The sequence below is a fragment of the Paroedura picta genome, chromosome 15 (assembly GCF_049243985.1).
Source record: "Paroedura picta isolate Pp20150507F chromosome 15, Ppicta_v3.0, whole genome shotgun sequence".
Classification (NCBI taxonomy): Eukaryota; Metazoa; Chordata; class Lepidosauria; order Squamata; family Gekkonidae; genus Paroedura; species Paroedura picta.
Genome location: NC_135383.1, coordinates 3,644,060 through 3,661,779, shown reverse-complemented (window position 1 = coordinate 3,661,779; position 17,720 = coordinate 3,644,060). Strand labels below are relative to the sequence as shown.

Sequence of the window (17,720 nt, the reverse complement as noted above, 5' to 3'; positions counted from 1 at the left end):
TTTATCAATCCAGGTGGAGGAAGCCTTTTTGAGCAGAGGGAAGGTACAGGGGGCAGGGGGGCACATCGGATCAGATAACTAGTGGGTGTGCTAGGGCCCATGCGCGCACTTGGAGTACCAGCAGTGGGTCTTGTGTCATTTAGAGATGAGGTTATCGTGTGTGTGTGTGTGTGTGTGTGTGTGTGAAGAGGTTAACATTGCTTCCCTCTGCATAGAGACCCTGGCCCGATCCTGCTTAGCTTCCCAGACTGGGCTATAGCCTGAGATGTCCAGGTCAGGGCAGAGATTATACGAACATAAGAGAAGCCCTGTTGGGTTAGGCTAATGGCGCATTCAGTCCAGTGCTCTGAGGCCAAGACCCAGGTGCCCTCAGGAGGTCCGCCAGCGGGGCCAGAACTCCGGAAGCCCTCCCCCATTGCCCCCCACCGCAAGCACCAAGAGCATCACTGTCTCAGGCAGTGTGCCATCTGTACCAGGGGTGGCCAAACTGTGGCTCTCCAGATGTCCATGGACTACGCTTCCCATGAGCCCCTGTGCTTTGACCGGTGGCCTTCCCAAGCTAATGTGGAAGCTGGATCATATAGACTCACCCAGCCAAAGGGCTCCGTCCGTGTCCAGCTGTGTTGCCCCCAGAGGAGAGGAGCCCATGACGGGGGACTCATTGCCAACCTGCAAGGACCCGTCGCGATGCACTCTGCCGAGAGAGGGCAAACACAAAGAGAACAGGGTGGTCGTCACACAAGCCCATGAAGCTGCCTCAAGCTGGATCACACTCGGTCCGACAAGGTTGGTACTGTCTACTCGAGGGGTGTCAAAAATCCAGCCCCTGGGCCAGAACCCACCCATCTAGGGTTCTTAGCCTGCCCAGATGACGATAAAGTTTATAGTTCCCATACCTGGCATTATGTTTTACGGCAGAAGTCGCTCATCCCAACAGATCCCGTCCTTGTAAGTAATGAGATCAACACCTCTTTTCTACTAAGATGGGCAGTGGTTCTCCAGGGCCTCAGGCCAAGGTCTTTAACATCTCCTGCCCCCTGATCCCTTCTAACTGGAGATGCCAGGGACTGAACCTGGGACCTGCTGCGTGCCAAGCGGATGCGTTTATCACTGAGCCACAGACTGGTTATCAAACGGGCCTGCTCTTTGCAGAAGCCAGATATGGAAATTTTGTCCAGAAGCTCTTTTGAAAACATGAGTCTTGTCCTGCACCAGCAGGGAGCCGGTCCTGAATGATTTTGGCCAGCAATTACCAAATATCCTCTCTCTCTCTCTCTCTCTCTCTCTCTCTCTCTCTCTCTCTCTCTCTCTATATATATATATATTTATTTATTTATTTATTTATTTATATTGCAATTTATTAGCCGTCGCTCTTGGTCAAGGCCAGCTCGCGGCGGCTTCCAACACAAAAGAAATACAACGTAACATTAGAATAAAAAACCCAATTAATAAAATCAGTATAAACAAATACCCCACGAGTGGCCACCAAATCACTGCGTGTCCCCCTCTCTTCCTTGGTGATGGTTCAAAAAAATATTCCTATTTAAAAAAAATCGATCTAGACAAGTTGGAGATCTGCATAGTGAGTCAGCCCATGCATCATCTGTGTTACCAAACCCCAGTACAGGATTTGGGCTGGTTTTTCCCTGCATGCAACCCCTTCCCCAGAAACATCGGAGGCATCGGCAGAAACTCTTGGGTTCCGACCGCTCCACCAGGCCCCCGGCTGATAGGAATAGAAATTAACTTGACTGCTGAGGGGGGGCTGGTGGCCTGAAGCCCTGGGAGGGGGCCGGGACTGACTGCCGAAGTCTCAGGCGCCAATATCCGGTGGCAGGGACTTTTCGATGGTCTCCTGTGACCTCCGCCTAGAGGCGGGCGTGTCTGGGCACGAGGGCTGCAGCTGTGCCCACAGGCTGCTTGCGTGAGTCATCCAAAGGGGGTTTTGTGACCTGCCAAGGCTGCAGGTCATGGATTGGCACCAGGCCTCTAGGGGTGACCCTCAACTTGTCCAAACCTCGTTTTGTGCCGAGAGAGGCAGCTGAGAGGGAGAGGCTGTCTGCAGAATCAGCAGCACAGCAAACCACAGGAGTGGAGCAACGGAGCGACGGAGGGAGGCAAAGGCATGGCTTAAAGCCGAACAGTCTCGCAGGGAGAGGGGGGGCAGGCAGGAAACCCTCCAATACCCCATTCGCAGCAAAAGCTTCCTGCCCAAGGGGGAAAGGATCCGATCCAGTCTTTCCCCCTGAGGCTTCGGCTGGTCGCAAACCCCTTGCTTATATCAAGCTAGCTTGTCAGGGGGGGAAGCACCAGGCCTCGCCTCCCTGATTTTCTTGCATTTGGTTGACTTTGAGAGCTGCTTGGGCTGCCAGCTGCAGACTGCCCCCCAGAGGAATTGCGGGGCAGACACAGGCGCAGCGTGAAAAAAGACGGTGGCATCCTTTTTGCCAAGGGTGACACTCTAGTATTCCCCGCACTCTTGGACTAAACCAAGGACTTGGGGGGTGAATCCTAGAGTATGGCCCCCAGGATAATGCATTTTTCTCCTTGCAAGAGCTGGAAAGGAACGGGGTAACCTATAGCAGGAGGCCTCATCTGCTACGAGGCTTCGTGAGTGGGCATCTGGAAAGGCGGCACCTAAATCCCCCAGATAATTAAAGCAGAGCGACTAGGGAGGCTTCCCAAACACTCCTGCCCACGCACACACCTGTAGGCCTTGATCTGGATCCACTGGTTGGTGTTGACGGGGACGGTCGAACGCAACACCACTGGCTTGGAGCCGAGGTCGTAGGTCATCTGGACGTGGCCATCCACAATGGCCAAGGCGATGTAATCGGAACGCTCCAGCCCTTTCCCGCTCCAGAGGACGAGGCCTTGCGTGGCCTCCGTTTTGATGCTCAGTTCAAAATGGTTGGCTTGCAGGGCCTTCTCGCTGTATCGGCAGGAAAAGAGGGAGACTGTCAGCCTGAGGCCCCCTTAAAAAAGCGTGGGGAAGAATGTCCCTTTTGCAGCCTGGCAGACAGCTCTGGCAGGATCTAGAGGGGTTCAACCGCACGGGGTACCACAGAAAAGGGATTCAAACCGACACGGCCGCAAAGGCACACAGCACACGGGTACCACACAAGATGAGACACACAACAGCGTGGAACAGGAGTTTCGCTTCTCGCGGACGTGGCAAGGGAATGGAAGGGCAGCGGCTGTTGGCAGAGCCCACGCTGAAGAACCATTAATGGGAACAAAGGGGAATTCCTAAAGGCACTTCTGAAAACATGGTTGTTCAGCATGTGTGATTCACGGCCACAAGACACCGTGTCGACCAACAGCGAGAGAAATCCATGGAGGAGAAATCCGTCAGAGGCTGTGACAACCAATCAAGCCCCCAGATTCAGGGGCACTATACCCCTCATATTCAGAGCTGGAAGCCGCTTTGAGACTCCTTCGGGTAGAGAAAAGCGGCATATAAGAACCAGCTCTCCTCCTCTCACCTGGCCACTAACCAATTTTATTTTTGCATTTATATGCACAATTCCCCTTCTGGCACTGTTTTTAAAGAGCTCTTAGGATGGGATGGGACAGAAATGTGCAAATTCCACCCCACCACGTTGCCCTCTTGGCTGCTGTTATAGCATCTTGGTGAAAGAAAAAGAGAGCTCATCACCCTGGGTTGGGGGTCATGCTAAGCTATTTTTCACTATGGGTGGGACCAAGCGTTGGCTGGCTCCCTGCGTGCCCAGAATCCAGAGATTCATCCCTATTAAAACTATCTCCTCATCTATTTTGCTTATTTCGGGAGGCCGCAGCAGACAGCTGTTTTATTAAGGAGGAATTACTGCCGGGCTGCTTTTTCGGGAGGTTGCTTTTTTTGGCAACCCGTCTGGTTGTTCGTTAGAGCAATTTAGTTAATTGAAATCAAACTCCCAGATTCGGTAAGCTTGTTCGTCCTGTGAACGTCATGTCCCCCCCCCCCCGCCCTGGGCATGTGATATCAAACGACCAATCAGAGAGCAATTTGACGGCCGTGAGCTTCCAATTTATTGATCATGCAACAGAATTCTAATTACTGCCTCATCCTGGAGGAGAATTCAGAAATCTTTGGAGCCTTTGGAAGTTTAGGTGCGTGGGAATACTGCCTCTATGTAGACAGGCCCAGGTTTGGACATCACCTGGGTCAGAAATGGGACTCACTGACTTTTGAAATGCCCTAGGTACCTCTCCCCTTCCGAGGATCTGTGTGATGGCCACAAAGGTCTCACTTGTGTAATTTTTACCTGAACGGACAGTCACTATGAGCCCCAGGCAGGTGTGTGATCCTGGCTGCATGGAGAGGAGAAGAGACCCTCTTATCTCCTGTCACACTACCACCTGTTGCCTGATTCTGCATATCTCAGCCAGGCCAAGCAGTGTGCAGAAAAGGGCATGGGACTGCCAAGGCTGGAAGACAGAAGGCGGGGACGATGGTGTGGCAAGCACAAGCGTGCCTTCCAGAACCTCAGCCATCCCTGCACAACAAATCTGGGCTAAAGACCACCATTATGTAAGGCAAGATGGGGTCCTTAGGTCACCTGATCTCGTGGGAGCGGGAACACTGCAGTGCACCCTCCCGCCACTGGTGGCGCTGTGGAGATCAGGCTAGCAGTTCCCTGCTATCCGGACAGTACAGCCCAAATTCTGAAACTCATCCAGAAATGGATAAATGGGAGATTAAGACAATGATGTTATTTGTGTATTTCAACAACTCTCTTCAAAAACTATCCAAAAAGATAGTCCCAGAGGGGTAGCTATTTCAGTCTACAGTGCAACAGCTAGATTTCAGTCCGGTAGCACTAGGCTTTGGGGGTGGGGACAGAAGTGGGCAGAATTTGGGGCGGGACGGGGCCTCAATGAAGTATAACGCTAGGGAGTCCAAGGGCACTGATCTCTAGTCCGGAGATGAGCTATAATTCCAGGGGATCCCCAGGTCAAACTTGGGAATGGCACTCCTAAGTAGCACCTTACGAGACCCAGAAGGCCCAACGAGATTTCAAGAGTTGACGCTCAGATGAAAAGGTTTCTACGTCTGCACGTTCAAACCGCCTGGATTTGCCATTTCGAACACAGTGCCCATTAAAGAGGGGGTTGCAAACTGAACCAGCGTTAGGATCCTGGTTCCACAGTTGGGGGAGAAAGGATTGCACCACCCGGTCTCTATGTCGTGCCAGGTCTTTAGGAGACTTAAAACAAAATAAAAATGTCACAATGGTGTCACCACACATGCACAAACACATCATGCTTCAAATAAGAAGAAAGAAAAGATGGCGGCAGCAACAGCTCGACAACAGAGACACCAGCACAGAAGCCGTGTGGAGACTCACCTGAAATCCAGCGCACCATCCGGAGCATCGGGACTTAGAAGCAGGAAGAAAGGGGAGGCATGCAATAAGCGCCCATGGAAAACAGTGCGCTGACTGGCCAAGGGAAATGCCCTCCTTCCCACAGAACATCAGATCCCACCAGCTCTTTCTAAACATACCCTGGGATCTTGTGAAGGGGAGACTCGGCACACCCCCCCCCGCCCGGGGGCATTAAGGTTTTGACCCACGGCTGGACATCCCGACATAACAGCCCCTTAAACTTGCCCCCAAACCGTTTTACCCATTTAAGGGATAATCAGAGGGACAGAAATGAGAAAAAGGAACTCAGAGCCCTTGGATTAATCAGGATTCAGCCGGATTTCATCTCAAAGTAATTTCCCCACCCTTCACTCCTGCTCTGGATTTGTCGACACGACGAAGGGGGTAAAAGGAAAGAATCAACACAGTAGGAGCCCTTGGACTTCTCTGGAGAAGGGATTCCTGATGCCCTTCTGTTCCGTTACAGAGCAGGCGGATTAAAGCGTGCATCTCAAGGCAGCCCCTTTTGGTCTCTTGCTGTCTTGGGTTAGTTGGTGCAGGAGAAAGGGTTAAAATCGGAGCAGGCAGAAAGCAAAAAGAGAACAGGGGCTTGATCCATCTCCGGACAAGTGGCCGGAATGGATGATATCATGTCATTATCTCGAGGATGCTGGGCCGGGGGGCGGATTCTCTTAAACGAATGCAAGCATGCGAGGAGTAGGTAGGGTGGGGGGTGGGGCAAGAATGTGCCAAGATTGCAAATGCAAGGGTTATACCGAACCCCCCCACACAATTCCCTGCCTCCGTAAACCAAAACAACCAGCCTTTTGAAGCTCCTTGCAGCTGGCTTCGACCATGCCCGTAAAGCCCGTTCACCTTTTACCAAAGCACCGTGCAGTTTTAATGCATTTCTGTTCTAACGATATAACAGAGGAAGGTTTATTTTTCCCCCTTGTCAGAACTGGCCTTGAGGTCCACAGTGGTACGTTTTTTCCCCCCCCAGCTGGAAAGATTGTATGGAGGCTCTTAACCTCCTTACCACTCAGGCTGGTTCACAGCTATCAACGTAATGTTGGTGGAGGAAATGTCTTTCTTTCTCCTCTTAAGATGTTGCTTTGGGAAGGAGGCCCTGTGCAGTTTCTATAGAAAAGGCATGGAGACGTTCCGCTGCGTTCTGGTCTGGATACCGCTACTACGACTACTGTGTTTTGTGTGTCTGTGAGTAAAACCACTTTGGGGGGATATTTCCACTAACAGGTTTTGACAAACGAGTTTTGTGCAAGCATAAAAGAGACCGGAGGTGTAGGGAGGAGAAGTAGGGAGTGCGATAAACACATCTACAAAGGCCCAAATCTGTTTGTGTCACTCGGGGAACCGTGGAAATCTTATTTTGCAGCTCATCTAGCGTCTGAGATTGAAGGAGGCGGCCGCTTGCCTGTCCCTAAGCACTTCCCCTCTGCACAAGGACCAGAATGTTTGGGTGACTCTTAGGCATGGAGGACACGGTTACAGATCCCTTCCCATCCCATTGTTGAAATGCCCCAGAGGGTCAGACCAGATCCAATAGGTTGAAATTAATTCAAAAGGTGTTTTGGCTAAACATCCGGAAAAAGTTCCTAACAGAGCGGTTCCTCAGTGGGACAGGCTTCCTAGGGGGTGGTTGGTTTTCCTCCTCTGGAAGTTTTTCAGCAGAGGCTGGATAGCCACCTCACAGAAATGCTTACTCTGTAAACTTAGGCAGATAGCGAGTGGGTAAACAGAAGGGACTGTCTTGGTGCTTGGCTCTTGTGCCCCTTTCTTCCATGCCAAAGGAAATGCCAATCACCACTTTGGAGCATCACCTGGACATGGAATTGGGGCCAGGTAGTTGTGAGTGCCTGCACTGTGCAGGAGGCTGGGCTAGATGACCCTTCCAACTCTTTGATTCTATTGCACAGCTTGGGGGGAGGGGGATGAAGAAGGCAATGGATGTCATATAACGAAGTGGATTAATTGAAGGCATGACTTAGGGTTGCCAGCTCCAGGTTCAGAAATACCTGGAGATCTGAAGGAGGAGCTGGGATAGTGGATTTAGGGAGGGAAGGGACCTTGGCAGGGTATAATGTCATGCAGTGGAATAAATACTTTAAATAATGTAATTCCAGGAGATCTCCTTGCCCAGAGGATGGTGACCCTGGTGTGATGTGGCCTTGAGGGGCTCCCTGCCCTCCCCCCGGTACTTCTGGCCTTTGGTTCTTATTCCTGAGTGTGTCACAGTGAGGAGTGTGTGGGGCTGGCTGGTGGCCGAAGGGACAAGGTGAAGAGGTGCTGGGGAAGAGAAACGAAGGACGTGGGAATTCTACTTACGCTGGGATCTCATTGGTCAGTTGGCTTGAAAACAAAGAAACAAAGACGTTCAGGAGAAGAGACACAGGAAGGAAGTGGGGGAGAGAGACAGAGAGAGGCAGAGACACACAGACAGACGGACAAACAGAACAAGAGAAGGAAAAACATACATTCTCCCAAGGGATTACAGCGATGGTCTGCATAGTTGTCCATGCCTACAATTCTCTTGAGCTGAGCATACTCCCCAGCAAGAGAAGACATAAGGAAGCGCCAACCCCAAAGAGGTTGCAGGGTCATGGGGAATTAGCAGAGACCAAGACAGACCCCAACAACCAGCCAGCAGGGTGGAGTGGTCAGGAGTGCGGACTTCTAATCTGGTGAGCCGGGTTTGATTCCCTGCTCCTCCCCCACATGCAGCTGGCTGGGTGACCTTGGGCCAGTCACAGCCCTGATAAAACTGTTCTGACTGAGCAGGAACATCAGGGCTCTCTCAGCCTCACCCGCCTCACAGGGGAGAGCAAAGGGAAGGCGACGGGAAGCCGCTTTGAGACTCCTTCGGGTCGAGGAAACTGGGGTATAAACGCCAAACAAGAGAACACATAGAATGGCAGCGTAGTCAATGAATGTGACTGAGAAGAAACCATCGATGCTGCTATTTTAGGCATTATGCTGTGTATAAAGTACAATAAAAAGACAAGCAATTATTTATAGGAACATCTATGTCAATGTTCTTTATTGACAGAATTGCTTGGTTTGAACCGAGGAAGGTCTTTCCCCCAGAAACGTTTTCAGTGTTTCCCACAAGCAATTTCCTCTTGAAAAAGAAATACCTTCATTGACAAAGAAGAATACTTCATCCACTATGGTCTGCCTTACTTTTTATTGCACTTTGCCCAGCCTAATTTCTTCTTCAGGTGAACTTTCTGCACTGCGTATTCCTACTTCTTCTGTTCTGCTGTTTGAGGCAAGGCAGCTGTGTCCTGAGGCCAATTCCTAGAGGACGTGTCCCTTTAAAAGGCCAATCGCTGTGGGGGGCAGCCTACGTGAGCTAATGGTCCCGGCCTTTGCTTGAGCATTGCTGTAAATGGACCCCTGGCCTGATCCAGTGGAGCCGATTTGTACGTTCACGTGTTTGTTTTTAAAGCCAGACTGAATCCTCTGTTTTGGGAAGCGGTATTGACAGTTGCCTCCCCTCTCCTCTGCAGGGACTCGGGCAAAGTGACAAAAAAAAGGGCAATTAAGACTGGAGCCGTGAAGGTACATGGCGTGTGTTCCCCTGCCAACCTTCTGTCGCTGCGAGAAATGACAATTCGCCCGCGAGCGTGTGGACTGCTGGAAAGGAATGATGGCTGGAGTGGAGCTTTAATGAATGATAGAGTTGAGGGGCTAGAAGGGCTGAGAAACTCATTAATTCCACGGACCTGCTCCAGGGCAGAGTCACCCACTTGACTAGTCTCCTCTTCCCCGAATGAAGAGTCTGACCCATTGAATCAGGAAGGCGGCGCCATTAAGGGATTTCTTTTTTTCCTGGCTAAACATCCTGAAGAAGTTTCTGACAGTTAGGGTGGTTCCTCAGCGGAATAGGCTTTCTTGGGAGGTGCACCAGGTTGCTCCACTAGGTTAGTCCCTCTGGACTGTCAGTTTTTAAGTTCCAGGTTTATTTGCTTCTACCAACACTCTGGGTGCTTTCACGCACACTAAATAATGCGCAAAACCCACTTGCAAACAGTCACTGAGCATTTCTGAGCACGTGTGAGAGAGCCCTCTGCTTTTACCCTCCCGAGATCCCCCGTCCATCGGAGATGCTTTACCTCTTGGTCACAGCGTTGTGGTATTCTATGTACGTCCTGCCGTCAAAGGCGATGGCCTCCGAGTCTCCGGCCGCTTTCTCAATGATGACTACGGGGGAGAGAAGAACACAAAGGCCGGGGGGGTTACAGATCGCAGGCTGAAGGCCAGACTTCCAAGCCAGAGTTTATGGGGAACAGGGGAAGCGTGCTCACGTCCTGCCAGCATAGGCAAGCAGAGAACCTCACATCTTTCTCCTCCTCCCCTCTCCACTCGCATTCATTCCTGGCCGTTTGACTCGCCGACTGCTGAGGTTCACCTTCCTGTGGCTCTCCTTCCATCCTCACCCCCTGTGACCCCCCCTCAATGTGAGCACAGACCCGTTTTTATCCACGGAAGCCAGTGTTGCTCCGTGGTCCAGGAGCCACCCGTGGTCCTCTGAAGGGCCACCTGGCATTCTGAGCATTGTTCTCCCATGCGGCAGGTGCCTACATCTGATCTGAGGTTTCTAAAACATTAATCTTGGCACTCTCTCTTTCTCTCTGGTCTGAGCAGCTGGACACAGAGTGCCTGAATGTTTTCCATTCACCCGGCTGCCTTCAGAATGACCCTGGGATTATGCACTTCACCTTCAGGTGTTAGGAAGAGGCCATTTTTCTTTCAGAGGGGTTCTGAGATCAACTGACTTTGAGAGTTGACTTCAACTGCTGGGGCTGATTCTCGCCTTTCCTGTTGCCTTTGCCACGTTCATCTCTTCCCCCCCCCCTCTTTTCTTTCTTTCCATTTTTAACTGGCCGCTCCCGGCAAATGCCGGCTCGTGGCAGCTTACGACATTTTAAAAAATACAGATTCCGGTATAAAACAACGCATCAATACCAACTATAGTAATGATAGTTAAAAACCATCATCAATAATAATTAAAACGACGTTCATCGAAAACTAACAGCCACGGAAGCTACAATCTGCAACCAGAGAGGTGTCCTTTGGCGGTAGTAGAAAGAACAGAAATTCAAGTTTCCACTTTTGAGGTTTCGAGCTGTTTGAACGGCTTCATGGGTTTGTTATCTATGGTGTTGCTTCAACCTTTCTTCGTCATGTTGCAAGCTGCCCAGCGGCTCCTCCCCCCCCCACCCCGCCACGCATGACCCTTGGCTCTTTTCCTAAGAACCACAGAATATCACTCCTCTGCCCTCTTCTGGGCCATTCCAAGCCTCACCTTTTTCACAGTGGGCACCAAAGAACCCCCTCTGGCACGCGCATTGGTAGCTCTCCAGGCGAGGGTTGCACATGCCCCCGTTTTGGCAAGGACTCGGCTTCTGAGTGCACGGGTGCGAGTGGAACGTAGAGATCTCAATGGCGCTACGTATGTTCTCCTCCTTCAGGACTGGGATGCCTTTTATGGAAAGCTGAGCCGTCACCGAAGTGGGGCGGGGGGTGGGGAGAGACAACAACAACAGCGGATGAATAAACACAGCCACTGGGGACCGCTCACCACCAGATGAATAACCGACTTTAATCTCCTCCAAAGGGGAAACAGAGATGCGAACCACCATGGTGTTATTTTTAATTGAGATTTTAACAAATGCAAGCTGTGAGCCGAACAGAGCCAGAACAGTGAGGACCGACAGATGGACAAGCCGCCTTACCTTCTGGATGGCCCCATCAAAGCCGGTGGAGATGGCTGCGGCACGGGCCAATCGGCTGAAATCGGGCGCTCCCCCAACGTACAGAGGCTCCTTCAGGTTCAGGAAGGCGTGAGGCACCTGGGCAGGTAGAACAGGGAAAGGGGGGAGTGAGAAAGAGAACAACTCAGGTTGCAACTCAGTTGTCTCCTTGCACAGAACGTCTCTCAAAAGAAAGAAACAAGAACTAACACAATTTGTGGCAGGGGAGGAGCTTTTGGGAGACATTGCTAAACAACTCAGGAAAGCTTCTATCCCACCACAAGGGTTGTGGTTTTTCAGGTGCTACAAGATTCTTGCTCTTTTCTGCTGCTGCTGCAAACAGACTTGCCCACACTGCTCTCTCAGTCCCACCGGCCTCATAGGGTCCCTGTGGTGGGGAGAGGAAGGGAAAGGTGTTTGTAAGCTGCTTTGGGGCTCCTTCAGGGTATAAAAAACCCGCTCTTCTCTTCTCCTTCTTCTTCTAAAACGACTCTGCGGGGTTCCTGCTCCACCAGAAGCCCTGTTCTGCATGCCTTTCCTTCTGTTGGCCAGGCATGGCCTTTTGGGTGGCAGCCTCACCTTTCTGGGAGCTTGCCTGGGGCTCGATCTGATAAGCTTAAAGCGCCCAATAAATCTTAACCTTCCCCGCCAAGGCTTTTGTTGTTGTCAGTTAGCATTGTTTGACCTGCTACCTCTGATTTAGCTGCGTTTTGGATTCTTTTTTTCCAAACGGGATTCAGAGCTTGTTATTATGGACGTTTCCATGGAGTGTGCAACTTTTACATAACCGAAGCAAAACAAACAACCCTCGTAAGCCCACTCACCAATTTTTACGCAGCACCCCCCTCCCCTAAATATCACCCCTGAACCAGAGTGACGGCATCATCCCTCCCACACCTGCCATTCACGTTAAAAGGCTATCTAATGCTCAATGACATGGCCAATGGAAAATGACTCAACTGGTTGAAATGGAAAGGGGGGAAAAAAGATGGAAAAAAGGGGGGGGGGGAGGGAGAAAAAAAACCCCTGACGAAACAGCACATCTAGTCTAACAAAAGAGAAGAGAACAAAAAAGCCGGCATCTTTTGTCATATGGAAAGTGCAGGTGGGTGAAGACGATGAGGAGGTTACTGGCATTTGGATGGAGGAGCGGAGGCAGAGAGAAGATGCGTTGGTGCCGGGTGAGATGAAGGAAAGGACCATAATACTTATCTTTACCTTACGGGATTTCTGAAAATCCAGACAGCAGGGAGGAAAGGGGGAGGGAAGGAAGAAACACAAATGGGTATCAAAAAGAGAGAGAGAGAGAGAGAGAGAGACAAAACAGAGATCAGTCCACCATCACACAGAGGGTTTCTGCCAGAACTACACTCCCACCCCTGCCCTTGTTAGTGGGCCACCAAGAGAGAGAAGGCACAGAAGGGAGCAGCTGGGGGTTTGGGGGGGGGGGAAGAGGAGAAGGGAGGAATGCGCCGGGCTCCAGCGTATGTGCGGCTGCTTCTTTTAGAAAAGGGAACTTTAAAGCCAAAGGAAGCTCAGAAGAGCAGGAAAAGGAGCACATGTAAAAGATCAGAAACGAGCCACAGGCACCTGCGGCCCCCTTTCCGCTGCGTCCTGGCACCCCCCCTTTCTGCGGCAGCTCTGCTTCCAAGCCCCGTCCCCGTTCCCAGCTTAACAAAGGAGAAGAATCCGCCTTGGCCAATATTATTTGGCTCGTAGGGGCCCCGGGTTCCTGACCAGCCAACTGAAATGGGGAAGACGGGGGGCTTTTCTTGCTGGCTTCTCAGCTTTCTGCCCCTCAAGGGGACTCTTCTTAATGCTTATGGCTCGGGGTGCTCAAGGGGATCCTGGCAAGCGTTCCAAAAACTCTTGCGAGGCAAGTCAGAGCCGGAGAGAGAACGCTGCTTAAGCCGTTGACCTTGGGCCTCACTTGCTGTACAGTCTACAAGAAGCCACCCATTTTGGGGTGGGGGGAGGGCCCTCTGCTACCCTGGTTCCAGGGGATGGGCCCGCTTACCGGAGACTCCCCCATGATCCGTTCACCGCTGTTTATTCTCATCACGCCTTTGCGGGCATTTCTCTCCAGTGAGACGCTGACCCAGATGTCCAGGGGGACCGGCTCTTTGCTCCTGGGAAGGGCAGGGGGAGAGAAAATGAGAGAGAGAGAGGAGATGAATATCGGGAAACTTGTTTACTGAAGTTTATGGGGTATTATTTCAGAGTTGTTTTTCCGTGAAAGCAACCCCTGCATGGAACACCCTGAGCCAAAATGTTCCGGTCCGTGTCCCATCCCCAGTCCGGACCAGGAGCTCACTTGATCACAGCAGCTCCTTTCCCGAGGTCGTATCTGTACTCCAGGTATCCGTCGTGCAGGGCCAGGGAGACGAAGTCCCCTCTGCCGTCTGTCTTCTGCCCGTTATAGAAGATCATGCCGCTCGGGGTCTTGGTCAGGAACACGATTTCCATGGTCATCTTGTCCCTAAGGAAGAAAAGAGCCGGGCTGAGACTGTTGGCTTCCGAGCCAATCTCAGCCTGGCAAAATGACGACAGCCCAGCCGTGTCATTTCTGTGGAGTCTCAGGGGAGACCCCGTGGCGAAAAAGACCGAGAATCTCGTCACGTTCACCCCCAAGAGGCCCTGCCGGTGGAATCCCCACCAGGAATCCCTGAGATGGCTGGGAGGGTCTCAATGGTCAGGCTTCAGAAATATTGTGATGAATGCCTTTTGGCCCTTTCGTTCTAAGGAAGGAAGCAGGAAGGGGTCTCAGTCTAGGAGGGGATGGCTGTCTACTCCTTCGATATTACTTTATTTACCTAATAAACGGATTCTTTGTCCCTCATAAAGATCCGCAGATGGCAACGGGGTTAAGCAGGTTTGTGAAATAGCAGACAAATGGTCTGAAAGGGGTTTTCCCGTTGGGTCCTTAAGCCAGGGGAATCTGCTGGATGTTGAACTTGGGGGCAACACAGGATATGACAATGTTGGTATTTTTAAAGAGCTTTGAAGACTTCTGTTTACTCCAGTCTTCAACGGCTTGCGGCTGTGGGCTTTGATTTCTGGTTAGGACGCCGAATGGAATGCTAACTGCGTTAATTTTGATTTTTTCACTTGCGTTAGAAGTCGCCTCCCCGCACAAACACACAACAAGCCACACGCCTGCCACTTCGTTCATTCATCTGCTAGAACTTTGGGTCCCAAGATGGGTTTCCAACTATCAAAGGAGAGGGAAAAAACACAAAAATAACACACACACACACACACACACACACACACACACACACACCCATTCCCAGAGCTCAGAAAACCAACAACAAGAAATAAAATAAAACCCAACTATCTTGCCGCAAAGTTCAGGGCGCTGCAGAAACAGCTGGGAAACAGCAAAGATCAAACCATGTCCAGTGTAAGAAAGCAGAATCTTTCGCTTCTGGTGCTTAAAGAAAAGGAGGCATAGTGCTGGACAAGCACTCGTGCAGAGACAGCAATTCTGGCATTGAAGGGCCACAACTGAAAAGGCCCTGCCTCTGTCATTCATTCCCCGTCGGCCAAGAATCAGATCTGCGTTGAAAGGCAGACTTCTATTGGAGACTGCTTTTGGATAATGCATCAAGGTGTCTCTCAGCTTCTCAATACTGCCTTCTCCATTCTTGGATAATAGGATCTCTAAATGCAAATGCCGCTGTCCCTCCTCTCCACTCCCCAAAAGAGGTGTGTTTCCTTGCAGGCCTAGATGCCCATTTAAAAAAAACCCCTTTCTTTGCAGCTGAAACACGAAATGCAAACCGATCGACGTACTGCAGCTCCGGCACGAATGTCTGGAGGCCGTTCAGTTCCAGGTAGGAGAATCCGTTGAACTCTGGCAGGAAGGGCACCGTCTGGTCCAGCTCCGTGACTAGTTTGGAAGAGAGAGGGAAGGGTGGAGTTCAAAGGAAGAACGGGAAGGTGATGCGGGAAGGAAGGACAGGGGCTGCTGGGGCTGGCCGAAAGAGGGCGGCGCCCTACAACCACGAAAGGGCACTCTTTAATTCTGCTCCCACCCTGATCTGAAGCAGGGCCATGCGGGATAACGCCAAAATTCCAGCATCCTGTTTCTCACAGCCCCCAGAAGACAAGCAAGAAGGGCTCGTATCTCAGGATCTCAGGAAGTGGCATTCAGAGGTACGCTGCCTTGGAACATGGAGGTTCCATTCGGTCACCACAATGTAGCTGTCCTGTGTGGTTCAGATTAATTTTGCCTCCATGCATTTGTCTAGTCCCCCCTTAAAGCCACCTAGGTGACAGGCCACCCTGACCTGGACGGCCCAGGCCAGAACGATCTTGTCTAGTCTGAGAAGCTAAGCAGCACTGACCCTGGTTTGTAGCTGGATGAGAGACCCCCAAGGATGTCCAGGTTTGCTATGAAAACCAAGACTGGCCCAAGATCACCCAGCTGGCTGCATGTGGGGGAGCGGGGAGTCAAACCTGGTTCCCCAAAAGAGAGGCTGCAGCTTTTAGCCACTCCCTTGTGCTAGTATATACAAATACGTTGAGTTGGGGTGGGGGAACGCAAATATTTCAACATATAAATGCATCAGAATGAAGTCGGGAGTCCAAAGGCACCTTTAAGACCAACCGGATTTGGTTCAAGAGGTGAGCTTTTATGAGCATGCCCACTTCCTCAGAGTTTGCCCCTGCTTACCTGTCTCACAGAACTCCCCTTCTCGCCCCATGGGGCACTCGCACTTGGCGCCCCCTTCTGGCAGCACCAGGCAGGTGGCAGACACATGGCACGGGTTCGGGTCACAGGGGTTCCTCTCGTCGGCACAGGTAGGTCCTGAAGGAAAAGAAGGAACCTGGGAAATTGGCAGGTCGGCTCTTATTTTGGGTGTGTGTGTGTGTGTGTGTGTGTGTGTGTGTGTGTCTTTTGGGTTCATACCGGAGCTTCTGCATTGAGCGCCCTGATTGCTAGACTTCATGCAGGACGCGCTAGATCAGCCAACTCATAATAATTAAGAAATAAAATAAACCTGGAAAGGCCCAGGCCAGAAAGCAGGGATCGAGCCAGCCCTGCAAAGCTGGCCAGCCCCCCTGCTCCCCCCCACCCACCTGTAAAGCCGTCGAAGCACTCGCAGTGGAACGTCTCCGCCTCCTTGGCGCGGCAGAGGCCGCCGTGGTGGCAGGGGTTGGGGAGGCAGGGGTTGTTGCCGCACTCGCCCACGCCACTCCCGTACAGCACGTCGCTGCCCTTCTCCCGCAGGTCGTACATCTGGTTGTTGACGTCCAGCAGGCGGAGGCAGCCCTTCAGGCCAGCCGTGACGGAGGTGCGTTCAGCCACCCTGCGGCGGAGGCGGAAGGAGGGGGTGAGCAGGGGGGAAGGGGGGCCAGGTAGCAAGGGGGGGGTCTGAAAACAGAAGTTGCTAATGGGGAACGTCAGGAGCAGCCTTACGCCGAATCAGGAAATCAAGAGTTGCCCCAGCCGCAGGAGATAGAGAGTAGGGCCAAGGCCAATGGTGCAAGGCCAGATCCCAATATATTTGATTATTATCCAGTTCAATTTCCAAGAAATCTTTTACTGATCATTTACTCTTTTTTTTTTTTTTAAGAACTACTGCGAGACGAAACCTGTTGGCAAAATGCATAGGGAAATGCGCTTTGGACATTTAATCGAGTAACAAAATATATTTCACAAGTTAGTTACTCTCAGAGTGATAAAGTTTTTGATTTAGGGACGGCCACTAGCCCAGCGGGCGTGAAAAGGGAGTAACAAAAAGGCCTGGAGGAAAAGTCCCTCAACAGCTGTGAGCCACAGTGGCAAAATGGAGCCTCCATGCTCAGAGGCAGTAAACCTCTAGGGAGCAACCACAAAGGTATTGGTGGTGTTACTGGACTTGAATTTTGTTCTGAGCTGACCCCCAACTCTGACTTCTGGCTTTGAGGGATCAGCGCTCTGCCCTGGGCCCAACAGAGAAGGCCAAAGGAGCAAACGGAAGTCACAGTCCCTTTCTCTAAAGGAGCAGAAGTAGAACCTCCGTAGCCCTCCGTCACGCAGCTCCCATCATGTGCTCGCCAGAGAAGCTATGTGCCCGTTTATGACTCACGCAGCGATCTGGTCTTCTGGTGCCCCTCCGACAAAGAGGTCGGTATCGAGATTCAGCCCGTCGGTACCGGTGGGGCTCTCGCCGTTGACGTGGGGCTCCCCATCGACGGACAGCATGCCGTTCCGTCGGTTGCGGTTCACCACCAGTTGGTGCCACCTGCCAGGCTCAATGGGCACTCTGCTAGCAATCACACCAGTCCCAGACCCGGTGTTGAACCTGGACGGAGAAGAGGGCGGCAGAAAAGAGGCTGTCACCTGCTGCTGGCGTAGAGGACGGAGAGTGAGCACTGACCTTAATCCCTGTGAGAGGAAACAAAGGCCCGGGGGCTATTCAGTTTCTTCCGAGGGGCTTGGGAATGTTTGGTCTGGAGAAGAGGAGGTTGAGGGGGGCACGACTGCTCTCTTGAAGTCTTTTAAAGGCTGCCCCTTAGAGGAGGGCAGGGGGCAGTTCCTGGTGGCACCAGAGGGCAGGACTCGCAATCATGGGTTTAAATCCCG

At 51.8% G+C, this 17,720-nt stretch overlaps 1 protein-coding gene across 9 annotated transcripts in view; it reads right to left on the bottom strand.

Moving 5' to 3' along the window:
• The window catches only part of AGRN (agrin), a 162,511-nt gene that overhangs the window by 3,239 nt on the left and 141,552 nt on the right, over nucleotides 1-17,720 (bottom strand). For 3 of the 9 annotated variants that reach the window (XM_077312229.1, XM_077312231.1, XM_077312236.1), the window contains 14 exons: nucleotides 17,224-17,439; nucleotides 16,232-16,461; nucleotides 15,825-15,959; nucleotides 14,942-15,038; nucleotides 13,461-13,625; nucleotides 13,164-13,275; nucleotides 12,365-12,376; nucleotides 11,129-11,245; nucleotides 10,699-10,888; nucleotides 9,506-9,593; nucleotides 7,716-7,739; nucleotides 5,352-5,384; nucleotides 2,708-2,932; nucleotides 591-694 (listed from right to left, as the gene is read on the bottom strand). In XM_077312229.1, the coding sequence (XP_077168344.1) occupies nucleotides 591-694; nucleotides 2,708-2,932; nucleotides 5,352-5,384; nucleotides 7,716-7,739; nucleotides 9,506-9,593; nucleotides 10,699-10,888; nucleotides 11,129-11,245; nucleotides 12,365-12,376; nucleotides 13,164-13,275; nucleotides 13,461-13,625; nucleotides 14,942-15,038; nucleotides 15,825-15,959; nucleotides 16,232-16,461; nucleotides 17,224-17,439 (1,748 nt within the window). The remainder of the gene's footprint in view (nucleotides 1-590; nucleotides 695-2,707; nucleotides 2,933-5,351; nucleotides 5,385-7,715; nucleotides 7,740-9,505; nucleotides 9,594-10,698; nucleotides 10,889-11,128; nucleotides 11,246-12,364; nucleotides 12,377-13,163; nucleotides 13,276-13,460; nucleotides 13,626-14,941; nucleotides 15,039-15,824; nucleotides 15,960-16,231; nucleotides 16,462-17,223; nucleotides 17,440-17,720) is intronic. The other 6 variants (XM_077312233.1, XM_077312237.1, XM_077312234.1 and 3 more) reach the window with 4 other exon arrangements.